At 41.9% G+C, this 18,984-nt stretch overlaps 1 protein-coding gene across 1 annotated transcript in view; it reads left to right on the top strand.

The window, feature by feature from the left end:
• The window catches only part of ccser2a (coiled-coil serine-rich protein 2a), a 67,610-nt gene that overhangs the window by 17,052 nt on the left and 31,574 nt on the right, over positions 1-18,984 (top strand). The window contains exon 3 of the mRNA XM_038960770.1: positions 17,579-18,905. Within this exon, the coding sequence (XP_038816698.1) occupies positions 17,582-18,905 (1,324 nt within the window). The 5' untranslated portion in view covers positions 17,579-17,581. The remainder of the gene's footprint in view (positions 1-17,578; positions 18,906-18,984) is intronic.

Below are 18,984 nucleotides of genomic sequence, written 5' to 3'. Positions count from 1 at the left end.
TGTAAATATATATATTTTTTAATTCTAGGAATGTCATATTTTTTTGCTATGTGCTTTACAAAGAACCTTAGTGTCAGAATTCAAAAGTGAAATGGCACGATAGGAATCACATTTGATATGCAGCTTTCCAGGTTTTACCTCTCAAAGAAGGGGGCATTTTCGTAAGATTCCAAAAACATCTCCAGGAGGGGAGTGCATAGTTTGATCTTAAATCTCTTGTAGATGTCAACGGGCAGCCCATCTGGGCCATCAGATGGCCCCCGCCCTCATACTATCAATTGCATTGGACATTTCCTCCACTGTCAGCTCAGCATTAAGAATATCCTTAGATCGGAGTTTCCCAATACTTCAGATTATTCTATCTAAAAAGCTAGCCTGGGTATCAGTTTTAGGAGGATACTCTGATGCATATGCTTTTTCATAAAAGGATTTAAAGGTATTGTTTGTCTCCCGAGGGTCCACCATCACAGCTCCCTCTGCATTCTGAGTTTAATTGATTGCTCTCTCTGCTTGCTGCTGTTTGATTCGCAAGGCCAACAGCTTCCCAGCTTTTTCACCCTGGTCATAATATGATTGGTTTAGTCTCAATAAGCTTGCTGCAGCTCCCGCATACATTCTGTTATATTGAGCCCTGAGCAAGAGCAACTCCTTGTGTGCACCTGTGGCATTAGTGAGGAAAATTTCTCTCTCCTGAGTTTTAATTTTGGTTTCAAGTAATTTCATTTTTTGACAAGTATTTTTTTTATCTTGGAGCTGGTGAAATGTATAATTTGACCCCTTATGAAGCTTTAAAGACTTCCCATCTAGTACAAGCTGAAGTCAGTGTTATATTAATTGAAAAGTATAGGTCAATTTGCTGTCCAATGTATTCTGTAAAACTTGTATCTTGCAGCCATTTAGGTTGGAAGCGCCATTTAGGTGGGTCACATACTAAATTAGAATCGGAATATATAAGAGATGCTGGAGCATGGGCAGAGATGACAATGCTATAATAAAAGCAAAGTTAAATTTTAGAGCGTATTGCTGCTGAGATCAAAAAATAGTTGATTCGGGAATAGGTCTGGTGAGTGATAAAGTAACACGAATATTCCACATCATCTGGTTTCATGTTTCTCCAAATCTCTAAATTGAATCCTTCATAAAATGCTGTATGGTTTTCCTACATTAGGTGTGGGAGTAGTTTGAACCTGAGGTGCGATCTTTAACAAGATCTAAAGTGCAATTAAAGTCTCCTGCAACAATATAATTTACTGTAAGTGTGGAAAGGTTTAGAAACAAATTGTGAAAGAATTTATAGAGTCATCTTTGTTGGGACCATACACATTAATTAAAGTCAACTGCTCGGACAGCAAGGTACCCCGTATAATAATATATCTGCCGGCGGGATCACAAATTGTTTGCAATATCTGATATCTAAAAAGGTATTTGACTTCAATATATGACAGAATGGTGAACACAGTGACCAGGCTAACTCATAGTAGCTTGATGCACCATTTCTCAAGGTAAATGATCTCCATATTTTCTTTGTGCTGTTCACAACCCTCCAGTGTAATTGTGTGTGTCTAAAGTACGTGAAAGCTGGGTCATATGAATGTCACATGACTTCCACACAGTGGTACAGCCACAGAAAGAAAAAGCAAGGCTTATCTCTCTCCAAACAAAATAATTGGTTGGTGGTTCCCTAGGCACATGCCCAGCGTGCCTGTTCAGCTCCTTGTAACATGTCTTTGCTCAGGCATTGCAAGGGACATTCCTCCTCCACCAGCCAGGAATAAAGACGTGATTTCCACATCAGCAAATAAAGAATATGGCTATGTGTTCTAATACGTCAGAAGTACTGAGCACAGATTTGATGCCTACTTTAGAGTTGAAGTCATTATTGGATTAATAAGAGCATCTGATGACGGTGACTAAAATGTAATTACCAATGGATTCTCACCTCTACCCTTTTATCAATGGCAAAAGGCATGTGAGCATAAGTATTATATTATTTTCTATGGGTGAGAGAGTAGAGGTAAGTATGTCCTCCTGTCGCTCGATAAACTCCTTTAATGACTTCACTGACAGTGATTGACACCACCAACGCTGCTGCAGGACACTCATCAGCCTCGCTCTCCCCCGCAGCCAATCAGAGGCCAAGAAGTAAATGGGTTGTCAAACGCACTGCAGTCTTCTAACAGTGTTTGATGTCGAAGGTCATATGAGCATGAACACGCCTGCACACTGCACAGGACACGGCTGAGTGTTAAGAAGATAAGAGATTGCTGTTGTTGCAGGTGTAGACGTGCGTCTACACCTGCATTGCTTGCTGTTTGGGGTTTTAGGCTGGGTTTCTGTACAGCACTTCGAGATATTAGCTGATGTACGAAGGGCTATACAAAATAAACTTGATTTGATTTGTTGGGAAATGTGATTTCAGTGATATAGCTGTTCAAGCCTTTTCAAGTCACATTTCCTATATTAAAATTCTAACCTGACTCGCACTGCAGCAGCGCACAGGGCCATTATCCGGAACCACACATCATATTAGGGAGTCATTATAATGTTTAATGGAGAAATTAGATTCAATGTTTGTGACGGCGGTTCTGAGTTGCTACTGTATCACTATTAGTTATTTTCTCTCGATATTGATTCAGTAATCAATAGACTATTTATTTAAGCTTTATTTAACTAGGCAAGTCAGTTAAGAACAAATTCTTATTTACAATGACGGCCTACCCCGGCCAAACCCACTGCTAACCCGGACGACACTGGGCCAATTGTGCGCCGCCTTTTGGGACTCCCGATAACAGGCGGTTGTGATATAGCCCGGGATTGAACCCAGGTCTGTAGTGATGCCTCTAGCACTGCGATGTAGTGCCTTAGACCGCTGCACCACTCTGGAAGCCTGGAGGGGAGCAGTGATTGATAAGAGACATGTTAAATCCATATGAATTCAAGCACTTTTTAACAGCATCCCTTTTAATTAAACAAAACCTTCCATACATGTTTGTCCACTTTTTGGACCTGAATGCCAAAACATTCAAGAGATGGAGTTCCTCAAAGTTGACCCATTTTGCATACCCCACCATACCATGAGACATCCATGTCTTCATCACTGGTAAAGATAAACAGTTGAGTTTGATATCATTTAAAAGCTTACAAACAGGGTTGTCATGGTATAGTGAATTATCAAAAAATTAGTTTTTTCTTCATATTCACATATGTTGTACTTTATATCATCTGAGGTTTTTGTTTTGTACCTGCCATCGGTTGAGACACGATATGCTCTTGAAGACAGGGTGGGTCAGTGGTGTTGTGGAGGGTATATGCAGGTATATCCCGTATACCCACTTATTTTTCAGTGGAAATTGCGTGTACTCACTTCTTAATCCCCGTGCTGCATATCAAAGTAGTGTAGTGGAGGTATACACAGTATCAATAGGTAAGGCTGATGGAACAGATCACAATGTTTAGCTTAAAATGTTGATGAACTATTTTTTTCCCATTTAAGTGCAGCAATGTGCACACGTCAATAGGCCTATGGGCGAATGTTCCAAAATGTGCAGATAAACACTGTTGTAAAATGCGCACTGCTCATGCAAGTGGTTTTATGGACAGAGATGGAAATTAGAAATATAGAAAGAGGGGAGATTTTAAGATTCATCAACTATCATGGGTTGCTAATATGACTAGGATAATGCCTTTGGCTGCTAGACAATGAAAGAAAGTTTAAAGAAAACCAATAGAACAGGAGAACGCATATGAGGAGGTCTTTCTTTATAAAAGACAGTGCCTTCAGAAAGTATTCATACCCCTTGAATTATTCCACATTTACAGCCTGAATTAAAAATGGATTACAAAAATAATACTTCTCACCCATCTACACACAATACTCTATAAGTGAAAACTTGTTTTTAGAAATGTTAGCAAATATATTGAAAATGAAATACAGAAATATCTCATTTACAAAGGTATTCATACCCCTGAGTCAATACATGTTATTATCACCTTTGGCAGTGATTACAGCTGTGAGTCTTTCTGGGTAAGTCTCTAAGAGCTTTGCACACCTGGATGGTACAATATTTGGACATTATTCTTATTATTCAGGCTTTGTCAACTCTGTTGTTGATCATTACTAGACAGGTATTTTCAAGTCTTGCCATAGATTTTCAAGTGGATTTTAAGTCAAAACTTTAACAAGGCCATTCAGGAAAATTCAATGTCGTCTTGGTAAGCAACTCCAGTGTAGATTTGACCTTGTATTTTAGGTTATTGTCCTGCTGAAAGGTGAATTTGTCTCCTAGTGTCTGTTGGAAAGCAGACTGAACCAGCTTTTCCTCTAGGATTATGCCTCAACTCCCCAGTCCTTGCCGATGACAAGCATACCCATAACATGATGCAGCCACTCCCATGCTTGAAAATATGAAGAGTGGTACTCGGTGATCTGTTGTGTTGGATTTGCCCCAGACATAATGCTTTGTAGTCAGGACATTTCATTGCCACTTTTTGTTTTTGTTTTACTTAAGTGCCTTATTGCAAACAGGATATATGTTCTGGAATATTTTTATTCTGTACGTGCTTCCTTCTTTTCACTCGGTCATTTATGTTAGTATTGTGGAGTAACTACAATGTTGTTGATGCATCCTCAATTTTCTCGAAACAAAGCCATTTAAATCTGTAACGGTCACCATTGGCTTCATGGTGAAATCCCTGAGCGGTTTCCTTCCTCTCCGGCAACTGAGTTAGGAATTATGCCTGTATCTTTGTCGTGACTGGGTGTATTGCTACATCATCCAAAGTGTAATTAATAATTTCACCATGCTCAAAGGGATATTCAATGTCAGCTTTTTTTTTTAACCTCATCTACCAATAAGTGCCCTTATTTGCAAGGCATTGGAAAACCTCCCTGGTCTTTGTGGTTGAATCTGTGTTTGCAATTCAGTGTTCAACTTTGGGACCTTACAGAAAGTTGTGTGTGTGGGGTACAGATATGAGATAGTCATTCAAAAATCATGTTAAACACCATTATTGCACATAGAGAGTCCGTGCAACTTATGTGACTTGTTATGCACAATTTTACTCCTGAACTTATTTAGACTCCCCGTAAAGAGGTTGAATACTTATGGACTCAAGACATTTCAGCTTTTCATTTGTAATTCATTTGTAAAAATGTGTAAAAACAGAATTCCACTTTGACATTTGTATTTAACCTTTATTTGATCAGGGAGTCATACTGAGACCAAGCTCTCTTTTACAGATGAGCTCTGAATTACATACTGTACATTACAGAAAATACACACATCAAAATACAAGCAGAAAGAAGAAAACACTGTCATAAAAAATGAACACATTCATCTCATCAGTAATAAGGTCCTCAATCAACTTTCTGAATTGCCCTAGAGGCACCAGAACATCAAATTTAAGAACATTTTGAAGATTGTTACGCAAATAAGGTGCAAGAAAATAAAACGCTGATTTACCTAACTAAGTAAAGACCAAAGGAATTTCCAGAGTTAGCCATCCCTGAGAGCGGGTGTGGTAAGTTTAGTAATGATGTTAGGGACACTGGATCTTCTTGTGGAAAGGCTTTATCAATAAAAACATAGCAATCTATCAACCTACGTGACATCAGAGAGGGCCAACCAACTTTCTGCTAGGTAATGCAGTGATGAGTACTAAAACTGTCAACCTTAATAAAGCACAGTGCGCTATGATAAACTGCATCTAACTGCTTTAATAAAGTGGCAGCTGCGCTCATATAGATGATGTCATCATAGTCTAGGACCGATAGGAACATTGACTGAATGATCTCTTTTCTACTATTTAGCGAGATTTCTATAGAAGAAGACCATTTTTATTCTCAGCTTCTTAACTAACTCATCAATATGCTTTTTAAAAGACAGGTTTTCATCTATCCATATGCCCAGATATTTGTAAGCAGGGACACGATCAATATGGACACCAACCAAAGTTCATGTGCTTAAATCATCAGTGTTATTTGTATGCACTCTAGAGAACAACATATACTTATTTTTTACCTGTAATCAGCACTAATTTCAGGTCAATAGAGTTGTTCTGTAATCAGGGATGCAAACTAGTCACCTTTTGACGAAGTTTACCGTTTTGAATCCAAAATAGGTGACCTCAGGTGACAGCCTCATTTATCTGTTTCAATAGTAGGCCTACTATTAGCCTACTTGCAGAGTGAAGCTTGGGTTGGCCTGACTGAAAGAACAATATGGGATTTATGATTATAGGTCATTCAGAGTATATGTCACTGTTTCTCATAAAATTTTCACACAGGGCGCCTATTCATAAGTAAGCATTCCACTGTAAGGTCTACACCTGTTGTATTCAGCGCATGTGGCAATGTTCCTCAGGTGGTAAAAAGCTATTTTGGTCACATTAATAATGTGTGATTCGAAATTGAGTTCAGATATATAGAATAACACCTAGGCTTTATAACTGGGGTTTTATCTTTATTGCTGTGAAATAAAATGTGTGGCCAGATTCTCTCTCTGTACTTTGGCTCCAACAATAAGTACCTCGGTCTTGTCTTGATTTAGCTGGAGGAAGTTGTGAGCCATCCAAGTATTTAAATAACTAATACGGTCTAATAATTTATCCACAGAGCTAATATCCTCTGGTGACACAGAAATGTAAAGTTGTGTATCGTCTGCGTAGCAGTGAAATTCAATGCTGTGATTTCTGATAACGCTGCCAAGGGGTAACATATATAAACTGAACAGTACCAGACCCAAAATCGGACCTTGTGAAACACCATGTGATATGTATTCTCTCTGAGTTATGTTTACCAAGGGTGACAAAAAACTCTGACCGGTTAAATACGTCCTAAACCAATTTAGAACTGGACCGGAGAAGCCAACCCATCTCTACATTCTGTCCAGAAGGGCATCATAGTCAACAGTGTCAAATGCAGCACTTAAATCCAAGAATACAAGGACAGAGAGCTGTTTGGCATCTGTATTGGCTTTAAGTTCATTTACCACTTTAACTAAGGGGTCCTCTATGCTGTGGGGGGCCCGGAAACCAGATTGACATTTTTCAAAAATAGAGTTATCATTTAGCCGTTTGAAAACCAATTGCTCCAGAATTTTGCTTAAGAATTTAAGGTTGGAGACTGGCTGAAAATTACTAAAACCTGAAGAATCTAGATTATTTTTCTTCAGACAGAGTTTCACCATAGCAGGTTTTTAGTGCAGTGGGGAAAGTGCCTGTTAACAGGGAGGGATTAACAATAGTTTGCACTTTTTCAGATATGCAGTTAAAAACTGTTTTGAAGAAGGTGGTGGGGATAGGATCGAGAAGGCAGGTAAAGGGCTTAAATTGAGATCACTTTCCTGAACATGTCTGTGTCAACCAGGGAAATGTTATCCATAGTGCCTTTGCGTGATATGCTAGGGCACATGTCATCAAACTTCTCATCAGGTTTTGCTTGACTGATACCCAGCCTAATGGGTGTCATCTTATCTCTGAAATATGCTGCAAACTCATCACATTTAGATGTGGAGGAAAGTTCACATAGGTTTGCAGGGGTAGGATTTATCAGGCCATCAATGGTCGAGAACCATTCTGCAGCTAGAATAAATGTGATGTGAAAATAAGCCAAGGTTGAATGCAAATCAAGATGGTGTATGACATTACAGAAGCTTGTAAAGAGTGGCTATTGAGGAACATTCTCAATAGTTCTTATTTTTTACTGGGCATGTCTGACTGACTGGGGAACAACTTGAAACCAGTGGAAGCTGCTGAGGGGAAGACTGCTCATAATAATGTCTGGAAAGGAGTGCATGGAATTCCATTTACTCAATTACAGCATTATTATGAGCCGTCCTCCCCTCAGCAGCCTTCACTGATTGACACGGTATCTTTAATAGACCGATAACAGATCCTGTTTACAGGCAGATATCCCTCTGAAATGTGTCTGTTGAGCCCTCTAAAATGGGTTCTCATAGCTATTGCCAAGTTGATATTTCTTTTAGTAGTCACAGTTGTGTGCTTGTGACTAGTTTCACACTGAGAAATGCCACTTCAGCTTTTCAGGGTAAATTGTGTGTGAATGATCTCTTGGTGGCATGTACCCTTTCTTTCATGTACAGTACTCTAACTTTGCCACTGTCACTTTCATTGCTCCGAACACTGCCTTGTGTGAGAGACTTGTGTGGAGTATGCTACACATCTCTAACCTGGCTCCTAAAAGACGCCCCATCAAATATTAAAGGACCCTTCAAAGCCCCTTTCAGTTCCCCCTTAGCTCCCCACCCAATCTCACACACATACTGTATACAGTCAGACTGAATACATAGCCAACTGAAAAGGTTATTTCTCTGTCTTTGCGTAGCAATACCTCAACTGGGTGCCAGCTCACTGTCTAAGACACGGGAGAAAATGCATGAGCTATACTGAATGTCTAAACAGTCTCTAACTGTGGTTTCAACATTGATGTCTGGGAACTTGAGTAACTAGAAGACTCTGTGGGGTCAAGCCAGGTGGACTGCAAAGATAATGTATAATTCCCGCGGAAAGCTAAGTGCTGCTTGTAATGTCTACAGGGATGTCCCCTGCTGTCATTGAGTCACTGTGAGAGATGGGTGGTGGCGTAGTGTGGTGTAATGCTTTGCTCTGATAGAGCACCACGTGCAGTGCAGCATGGTAATGGAAGCCTATCCTGCATCACGCTTCCTCATCCATTTGATTTGCTTGTTAGAATATAGCACTAGTATAGCTTTCCATGCTCTCTCAATCGTTGACCATCACTTGGCGTAGCATCAGTATAGCTTTGCTAACTCATTCGATTTTCATTAGTTAGCATAGCCTCAGTGTAGCTTTCCTCGCTGTCTCATTCAATTAGCATCAGCTAATGGCTAGTTTGGGATCCCTTTGGGAATGGTGGAGGGAGGTTACACTACACTGAGGCAGTGTTTCTCAACCCTTTCCCAAGGACTGGCACGCAATTGTTCTCTGAGGCCCACCGATTGTACAACTTGCATTTGAGAACTGTTTAAATTAGTTTCAGCGAACCATCTGGTTCATGTATCGGGGTTTGAGAAACACTAATGGATGTCTCTCTTTTACACAGCCTTCTGTTTGCAGAGCCAGTGGAAGGAGTCCATGTCCAGATTTGGATGAACTACTGCATCTGGGTTAGACTGACAGGGTTGTGTTGCATGGGTGGCTGTGAGTTTACCTCCACTGTGAAAGCTCTAGTTCTAGGCGTATGTCTGAGAATTGGACCAGTTGCCCATCAAACTGATGGTATAGAGTAATTGATCAGACAAATAGATTCACTCTAAGAGTCAGATGACAGTTAGATTTACTGAGGCTGCAGTGCAGAGCCCACTGTGGAGCCTGGCTCAGCTCTGCTCAGTAACAGGACGAAGAGAGAGGATGTGGGAGAGGCCATGGTCTACTGTAACCACCTGGAAACTAAGAGGTTACAGTAGATACCAGTATTTTTTTCCATGGCAAAAATGATAACATGAAGCAGACCAAACTTTGGTAATTTAAAAACCTTTTATACATAAAATATTGTCTGCTATAGCTAGGAAAATAAACACATGTGACTCTGGATGACAACATAATGATGTATGTTTCCAACATTAGGGCTGTTTTCCTGAAGAAGTTATTTCTGCTTTGCGCTTTGTTTCCTTGCTATGATACTAACAAGTATCGTCATACTGGTATCATCCCGGCCCTACTGGAAACCAGTGCAAAGGTCCATTAATGGAAAGAAGATACAGCATGATAATCCAGTTTTCCCCTCGCTTTTCCTATCTCTCCCCTCCTTCATTGCTTACCGCCCTTATGACCTAGCTCTTAGTATCTAGACAGAGGCTCGATGTCGTCTTGGTAAGCAACTCCAGTGTAGATTTGACCTTGTCGATTTGGTAAGCAACTCCAGTGTAGATTTGACCTAGGGTGGTTGGTTGTGTTTGTGTTTGAGATGAAGATAGAAGAGAGACACTTCTACAGAGAGGAAGACCTAGTAGTTATTGGTTGCTCCTGTACTCCGACCTATTGGCAGATAGTGGAGACTGAAGAGCGTGGGGAGGGTTATAGCAGGGCAGCATGGGGTTTTGGAGATGGGGGCTGGGACGGCTGCTGTATGATGCACTCATGCGTAACCCCACTTCCCAGTTGATCACAGCCCAGGAGCTGTCATGTGCTATCTGTGTCTCCTGTTGCTCTTGAATAATGCTAGTCTGTATTTCAAGGGGGCGTGGACTGATTAGAGAGTGTGTGTGTGTGTGTGTGTGAGAGAGAGAGATTTGCTAGAGGAGTAAGTAATAATTATTTACTTACACAATCTCCATTCCTTGACCCTCTCCCATTGTCGGGCCATCATATCACCCAATAATTTAAACCCTAAACATTACAGAAATGCCAAACAAGAAAACTAAATTATCTAACTCAACGTCTATACTGTCTGTATTTTGTCCTGCACAATTCAAACCATTTTCTAGGCTTGCTGTATCTTTGCCAAGTGCTAACTGTAGCCTCTGGGTCGGAAATGCGTTCCGGAAAGCTGCACTGCCAAATCAAAAGCTCTCCAAACGCATAAGGGAGTAAGGAAAGATCCACTCTCTAACACACAGATGATGATGCAGCTGCAGTGCACTCTGATTTAATGGAGGACACATTAAGACATGCCATGTCTGAGCTGTATGTCTAATCTGCTTGATATGGATTATGTAGATTACATTAGACACTATATTAGAGATTTCACTTACAGGTACACCCACCACGTAGTATTACTTTGGCAATTAAATCATACATATTTTATAGAGAGTATATATATTCTACAATGTAAAAAATTAAGAAAAACCCTGGAATGAGTAGGTGTGTCCAAACTTTTGTGTGTGTGTGTGTGTACACACAGTTGAAGTTTACATACACCTTAGCCAAATACATTTAAACTCAGTTTTTCACAATTCCTGGCATTTAATCCTTGTAAAAATTCCCTGTTTTAGGTCAGTTAGGATCACCACTTTATTTTAAGAATGTGAAATCTCAGAATAATAGTAGAGAGAATGATTTATTTCAGCTTTTGTTTCTTTCATCACATTCCCAGTGGGTCAGAAGTTTACATACTCAATTAGTATTTGGTAGCATTGCCTTTAAATTGTTTAACTTGAGTCAAACGTTTCGTGTAGCCTTCCACAAGCTTCGCACAATAAGTTGGGTGAATTTTGGCCCATTCCTCCTGACAGAGCTGGTGTAGCTGAGTCAGGTTTGTAGGCCTCCTTGCTCGCACACGCTTTTTCAGTTCTGCCCACAAATTTTCTATAGGATTGAGGTCAGGGCTTTGTGACGGTCACTCCAATACCTTGACTGTGTTGTCCTTAAGCCATTTTGCCACAACTTTGGAAGTATGCTTGGGGTCATTGTCTTTTTGGAAGACCCATTTGCGACCAATCTTTAACTTCCTGACTGATGTCTTGAGATGTTGCTTCAATATATCCACATAATTTTCCTGCCTCATGATGCCATCTATTTTGTGAAGTGCACCAGTCCCTCCTGCAGCAAAGCACCTCCACAACATGTAGCTGCCACCCCCGTGCTTCACGGTTGGGATGGTGTTCTTCGGCTTGCAAGCCTCCACCTTTTTCCTCCAAACATAATTATGGTCATTATGGCCAAACAGTTCTATTTTTGTTTCATCAGACCAAAGGAAATTTCTCTAAAAAGTACGATCTTTGTCCCCATGTGCAGTTGCAAACCATAGTCTGGCTTTTTTTATGGCTGTTTTGGAGCAGTGGCTTCTTCCTTGCTGAGCAGCCTTTCAGGTTAAGTCGATATAGGACTCGATTTACTGTGGATATAGACACTTTTGTACCTGTTTCCTCCAGCATCTTCACAAGGTCCTTTGCTGTTCTGGGATTGATTTGCACTTTTCGCAGCAAAGTACGTTCATCTCTAGGAGACCGAACGCATCCCATAGTGTTTATACTTGCGTACTATTGTTTGTACAGATGAACGTGGTACCTTCAGGCGTTTTGAAATTGCTCCTGAGGATGAACCAGACTTGTGGAGGTCTACAATATTTTTTCTGAGGTCTTGGCGGATTTCTTTTGATTTTCCCATGATGTCAATCAAAGAGGCAGTGAGTTTGAAGGTAGGCCTTGAAATACATCCACAGGTACACCTCCAATTGACTCAAATGATGTCAATTAGCCTATGAGAAGCTTCTAAAGCAATGACATAATTTTCTGGAATTTCCCAAGCTGTTTAAAGGCACAGTCAACTTAGTGTAGGTAAACCTCTGACCCACTGGAATTGTGATACAGTGAATTATAAGTGAAATAATCTGTCTGTAAACAGATGTTGGAAAAATGATTTGTCATGCACAAAGTAGATGTCCTAACCGACTTGCCAAAACTATAGTTTGTTAACAAGACATTTGTGGAGTGGTTGAAAAACGAGTTTTAATGACTCCAACCTAAGTGTATGTAAACTTCTGAAGGGCAGGTGGTATAGTGTGTTAGTTCAGGGATGTTTATTTATCACAATGCTTTGGGGGAGGGGGCAGTGTAGGAGCTTTGAGTGAGTGACAGATGGTGTGTTGGTAACCCTGACTCTATGAACTTCATATACTGGATGTGTGTCAGTTGCCCTGTTTGCTTACAGTTGCTATTTGTTTCTGTTTAATGAGGCTGTGCTAACATGTTTGTACTGGTCTTAGTGCAGGCCACAAATTAAGCTGTGAGGACAATGAGTTAATGCCTTCAGTACAGCAGCAGTTGTTGGCAATTTTGTTCATGTGAGTTGGTGTATATCGTACATTACAGAGCAGAGAAAATATGTATTTTACATTTACTGGTCTAGTGATTCTGTTTTGGTAATTAAATTATTGGTGTGAATATTCTTGAAATAAATACATTTAAGATACAGTATGTTCTGTGGGGGGGGGGGGTTATAGGATAAGTACGCACATATCAAGCAGCCTTGCTGGCCAGCTGAAGATGGTTGCCGAAGCTGCGTCAGGGTGTAGTCGTGTGTCACTCTGGATATGAATGGAACCTGGGTGAGCTTATTGATCTATGACAGCAGTGTGTCAGTGAGAAACCCCGTATATGCCCGTCCTCCCCCACAACCCTGCCCTACCCCCTCCCTGGGCAAAGAGGCTTTGGCTACGTTGTCTCCTGTGACTGACCTGATTTCTAAGAGTGTGTGCGAGGCAGATTAGTGAGGCTGGCAGCAACTCTATTCTCTATTACATTGCAGTGTCAGTTTGGGCTGGTGATGGCACAGTGTGTGCGTGTTGGAATGTGGGTCAATGTGTAGTGTGAGGTCAGTGTTCCCAGACACACACACACAAACCAGCTCTGTGGATTAATGGCCCAATGTCATCCTTTAGTTTTAAGTACACTTCTGTAGGTTTTTGGTCCAAAACACAAGGATTTACTCAGCAAGATCAGGAAGTGGCACATCAATGTAAAAGGGCAGGGATGGGCAATTTTGATAGGGTTGGCCCCACACCTTGCGACCAACAATTTTAGCTGCCCTCTTCTTGACAGCAGAGAGGAGAAAATGTATGTTAATTTCCTGCAATTGTATACATTTTGCCATGAGAAAATGTTGCAGTTTTAAAGCAAGTTTGCGGCAATTCTAAATCATTTGCCATGGGGCGGAGGGCAGATTTTGGAATTTTATAACACATTTCATGCAATTCTACTCATTTTGTCATGGGGCGGAGAGAAAAATGTGCAGTTTAACAGCTAACTTCCTGCAATTGTACACATTTTGCCATGGGGTAGAGAGGAAAATTTGATTTCTGAGTGAGAGTAACTAACAAAATCAATGAGGGCCCCTCGGTCAGTGATTTGACCATAATTAATACAAGTGTAGATAGCTAGCCGCTACACTAACTTGGCAAAAGTGGGGCCGCCAGTTGCCTATCACTGGTTTAGGGCGATTCCACGGCAACAGCGTGACACTGAGACTCCGATTTTTCTAAATGTATGTCAAACAAAAACCAATTATTGCAATGCAATGCATCCATTTTGTTCTCAATATCAAGTGGTACCGTAGCGCCAAGTCTAGGTCCAAGAGGCTTCTACCCCCAAGCCATAAGACTCCTGAACATCTAATCAAATGGCTACCTAGACTATTTGCACCCCCCCTCCCTTCTACACTGCTGATACTCTCTGTTATTATCTGTGCATAGTCACTTTAATAACTCTACCTACATGTACATATTACCTCAATTACCTCGACTAACCTGTGCCCCCGCACATTGATTGACTCTGTACCGGTACCCCCTGTATATAGCTTCACTATTGTTCTTTTACTGCTGCTCTTGAATTATTTCTTACTTTTATTAATTATTTTTTTTAGGTATTTTCTTAAAACTGCATTGTTGGTTAAGGGCTTGTAAGTAAGTGTTTCACTGTAAGGTCTACCTGTTGTATTTGGCGCATGTGACAAATTAAATGTTATTTCATTAAATCATTTCTGGTTAACAATGAAGTAATTTGTTTTCAATTAAAATGGTTAAAAATAAACAAAAATAGCTTCTAAGCAAAGAGCAAGACTGTCTGAGAGTGGTCTCAGTGGGGAGGGAAAAACTAAAAACTAACTGTTATTGACAGAGAGGTTTGGAACGGTCTTTCTTATTGGCCTATTGACTAATTAACCGCCTGGTGATGTCACAAGGCAGGCCAAAACTCCATCCCTCCAAAGCAGGCAGACATTTCAAGTGGTTCTTTTCAAACAGCTCGTACACTTAAAGGGCTTTATCACAATTTCACAGTATTATTCCAACCTAATAGTGTGGAAATATATATAAAACACCGGAAAATCAAGTTTTTGACTGCCTTGGGTCTTTAAACAAGGACTACTTTAACAAATGTCCACTGATAATTTTATAATCACATTTACTTGAAGAACAGTACAGTTGTAAAGTTTGTTAACAGAATGACAGTTTGTGCTGTTACTGTCATCAATTCTGTTACCAAACTGTGCATCTTTTTTTATTTATTTAATTTATTTCACCTTTATTTAACCAGGTAGGCTAGTTGAGAACAAGTTCTCATTTACAACTGCGAGATAAAGCATAGCAGTGTGAACAGACAACAACACAGAGTTACACATGGAGTAAACAATAAACAAGTCAATAACACAGTAGGGGAAAAAATCTGCACTGTTCTTAAAGTAAATGGGTTTTTGTAAAAATGTCTTTGGAAATTGTTAAAATTAATCCTTGTGCATAGAGTTGCATGGTTTGTTTAACTTTGCAATTATTGGTTTTTGTTTGACCTAAGTCTTTATGTGAAAACTTTGAGTCTCAGTGTCCCTGTTACTGTGGAATTTCCCTTTACCAATAGAGCAGTAGATATCCGTATGTATTAGGTTAACTAGCACCCCGTATTCTGTGGTTGTGTATGAATACTATGGAAACACATATTAGTCATCTAGAATGATTTATTTTTGAAGTACTAGTTATTACAGGCTTATACAATGGTGTCTCTTTGACAGGCTTCTGACTGGAGTCTGACAAGACTGCCCAGACCACCCAGGCTGCATTCATTATTTGAATTGAACGGCTATAACTGAAGGATAATGGAGTTAGGCCTAAACTCACCAACGGCTTACGTCCATCCTCCATTCAGTATTGACTGAGCTGTCCCGAGTCCCAGCCTCAGTGTCCTACTTGGGGTCCTGTCCTGTACTTGGCCAAGCCATCTTGGCATCTTACCCTCAGGTTCTGATGTCTGGATCTCACATGGCTGCACTGTGGGGTTGGGACTCAGGCCAACACATCCCTTCAAATTCTATTTCCTTCTATTAACACATTTCCTCTCTACCCCATTATGTTCTGATAGTCTTAAGTTGACCAACTGAAACTTCCCTGGAGTTTCCTCTTAAGACGCTATAGTTCCCATAACTATCTGGAATTTCCCCTTTTGGAGGGATTTATCTGATGATGGACAATAAAAAAATTAAAAAACAATGATGCCAGTCAGCATGGCCCTTGGATGAGCGACACCGTGTAGCAGTTTATCCATGCTCATGAATTAAATGGACCATACTTGTCCCACTATTCCTGTGTCAGATAAGCCGGACATGCAAATTCCCCTCCTCCACAACCTTCTGACCTTGTTAAGGCGACCGGCACATATTTCAGCATCAACAAGGTCTTTACAACAGCCCTTATTATTGTCATTATGAAGTGACCTGCTTTGTGTGTGTGTGTGTGTGTGTGTGTGTGTGTGTGTGTGTGTGTGTGTGTGTGTGTGTGTGTGTGTGTGTGTGTGCTGCCTCAATGCAGCCTCTGTTCTGGAGCTGATCCAGATTAGTAGTAATGGGTCTGGGAATGGGGAACCGTTGGATAAGGAAGATGAAGGTTCTTTACCAGGTGCTGCAAGAAAAGGAAGCTATACTACATGCGGAACCTAAAACTTCCCCTTCCCTTTGAGCCAAATATGATTCACTATTATGCCCTATGGTTCTGTGATATAATAAAGCCTATGGTGCTCTGGTGTTTTTATGATAAGGTAGCTGTGACTCATCAGCTTCGTTAAGTTGGGGGGGAAACCCAGAGGTCCCATTGAAGCATATCTAAAGTGGTAATGAATAGAGAAGACAATGGGGAAAGTCCGCCAAATATCTTTCAAAGGTCATTCTTCATTGTCTGTGGTTTACAAATCTAACTCTGTAGATTTAGAGGAGAAGACTGATATTGAAATAGTGAAATAACAGATGGTTGTTTCTGGTACTCTACAGTCCAACAAAGGATTCTGTCTATCAGGGATTGACTCCAGAATGTTTACTCTTTTCAACTTGCATATCGTTGCATAGAAAAAAATAACAATGAGTTAGCTATGATCTTGTCCCACGCTCGACACAGAACGCTGTAGGGCCGGAATCCTTGTGTCAATGCCGGTATCCAGTCTAGTCATTGACCCAAATAAATTATTACTAATCTAGGAATCATGACATCATGTCATTGTCTGTCTCACTGCTACAACATACTGTATATATACTGAACAAAAATATAAACGCAACATGTAGAGTGTTGGTCCCATGTTTCATGAGCTGAAATAAAAAATCTCCTACATTTTCCACATGCACAAAAAGCTTATTTCTCCAAAATGTTGTGCACAAATTTGTTTACATCCCTATTAGTGAGCATTTCTCATTTACCAATATAATCTACTAGACAGGTGTGGTATATCAAGTACCTGATTAAATAGCATGATCATTACACAGGTGCACCTTGTGCTAGGGACAATAAAAGGCCACTTTAAAATGTGCAGTTCTGTCATACAACACAATGCCACAGATGTCTCAAGTTTTGAGGGAGAGTGAAATTGGCATGCTGACCACAGGAATGGCCACCAGAGCTGTTGCCTGGGAATTTAATGTTAATTTCTCTACCATAATCTGCCTCCAATGTTGTTTTAGAGAATTTGTCAGTACGTCCAACCGGCCTCACAACTGCAGACTATGTGTAACCACGCCAGCCAAGGACCGCCACATCCACACATGCATGAGAGTATGAATTTGCAACAGAAATGTAATTTTGATCTCTCTCTCTCTCTCTCTCTCACACATACACACACTGTGCTGGCAGCTGATGGAAGAGAAGACACCCATCAAGCTTGCCATGGTGTCCAGACTGCCTAAGTTCGGTGTCCGCCCCACCACGGGGGTCACCAGCCCCCTACCCAATGGAACCACCCCTTCACCCCAAGACAGCAAGACCACCCCCCCAGCAAGACCCAATGGGGTGGTCCGTGCCTCCTCCTTCTCTCTAAAATGGAGGAAAGACGGGGGCAGTACTCCAACCACCCCCACTAGCCTTGAAGATGATGCATGCCCAAAGGAGGGAGAGGACAAGCCCAAGACTCCGCACTCCACATGGGGGAGGGAGATCAAGAAACCCTCCCCATCCACCCCTAAGAGGGTCAGGAGGTCTGGTTCGTCTGAGTCATCTACTTCCAGCCCCAGGGCCATCCCCCGCCAAGCCGCAAAGACCAGCCCCAAGGCAGGGCCCAGACAGGGGCAGAGCAACTCCTTCAGTGGAGGCCCCAAACTAGGCCAAAATGGAGCTACTGATGGCCCAGGACAGTCAGGTTCAGGGCTGGTGAGGCCACGGGCCAGCTCCAGCTCCCCGCGCAGCAGCTCTAGAGATAGCCTGTCCCAGTCCAGTGACAGCCTCAAGTCCCTCACACTGGACAACATGGTGCGCTCGCAGAGTTTCACCCACTTCAAGCAGATCCCGTCCCCGACCAACTTGCCCATGGCACGCTCCTTCTCCTTTAACCGGGCAGTGGAGCTGGCCAAGCCTCTGGCCAACACCCAGCTACAACCACCCAGGACCAACCACATCAGACCCCACCAGCTGTCGAATGGGAGGCAGGGCCTGGGGATGGGCCTCGGCCTGGGGACAGGGCTGGGGGGGCTTCAGTATCCTCGGAGCCTCTCTTCAGCCGGCTCCCCCTCCACAACCCCTAGTGCCCTGAAAAAACCTCTTCTCCCCAACTGTGTTCTGAACAAGCCTTCTGCTCTGGGCTATAGACTGACACGGCCTGGCCAGGTCAAGCAGCAAAAACCCCTGTTTACAGGGAGGGTGAAGGGGGAGGTCAGGGCTGGAGGAGTGGGGGACGGGGTTAGGGCAGAGTCACCCCCCCTCACCCTCACTCCAGACCCCCATAGTGACAGCGACAGGACCTCAGGGGGGCAGCTCAGGGGGACAGGGGAGGGGCTAGAGGACATGTCTCTCTCCTCAGCCTCATCGCTCTCTCGAGGAGACACCAGCGAGGAGTTCTTGGATGACTTTAATAACCTGGCTGATGGGGATGTCCCAGACAACAGGACGAGAGATAGTACTGCCACTCAGACCCGCCTGCGGAGCTTCCTGAATGAGACCATGGACTGGAATGAGATGGGCCTCTCAGGTAAGCGAAAAAAACACCTGCTGAGATCTTATTTTCTGCTGTTGTGATTTGTTACTACTAGTTGCCACGATTAACCACT

Source organism: Salvelinus namaycush, chromosome 22, assembly GCF_016432855.1.
Source record: "Salvelinus namaycush isolate Seneca chromosome 22, SaNama_1.0, whole genome shotgun sequence".
Lineage (NCBI taxonomy): Eukaryota > Metazoa > Chordata > Actinopteri > Salmoniformes > Salmonidae > Salvelinus > Salvelinus namaycush.
This window is presented reverse-complemented; position numbering and strand designations above follow the sequence as displayed.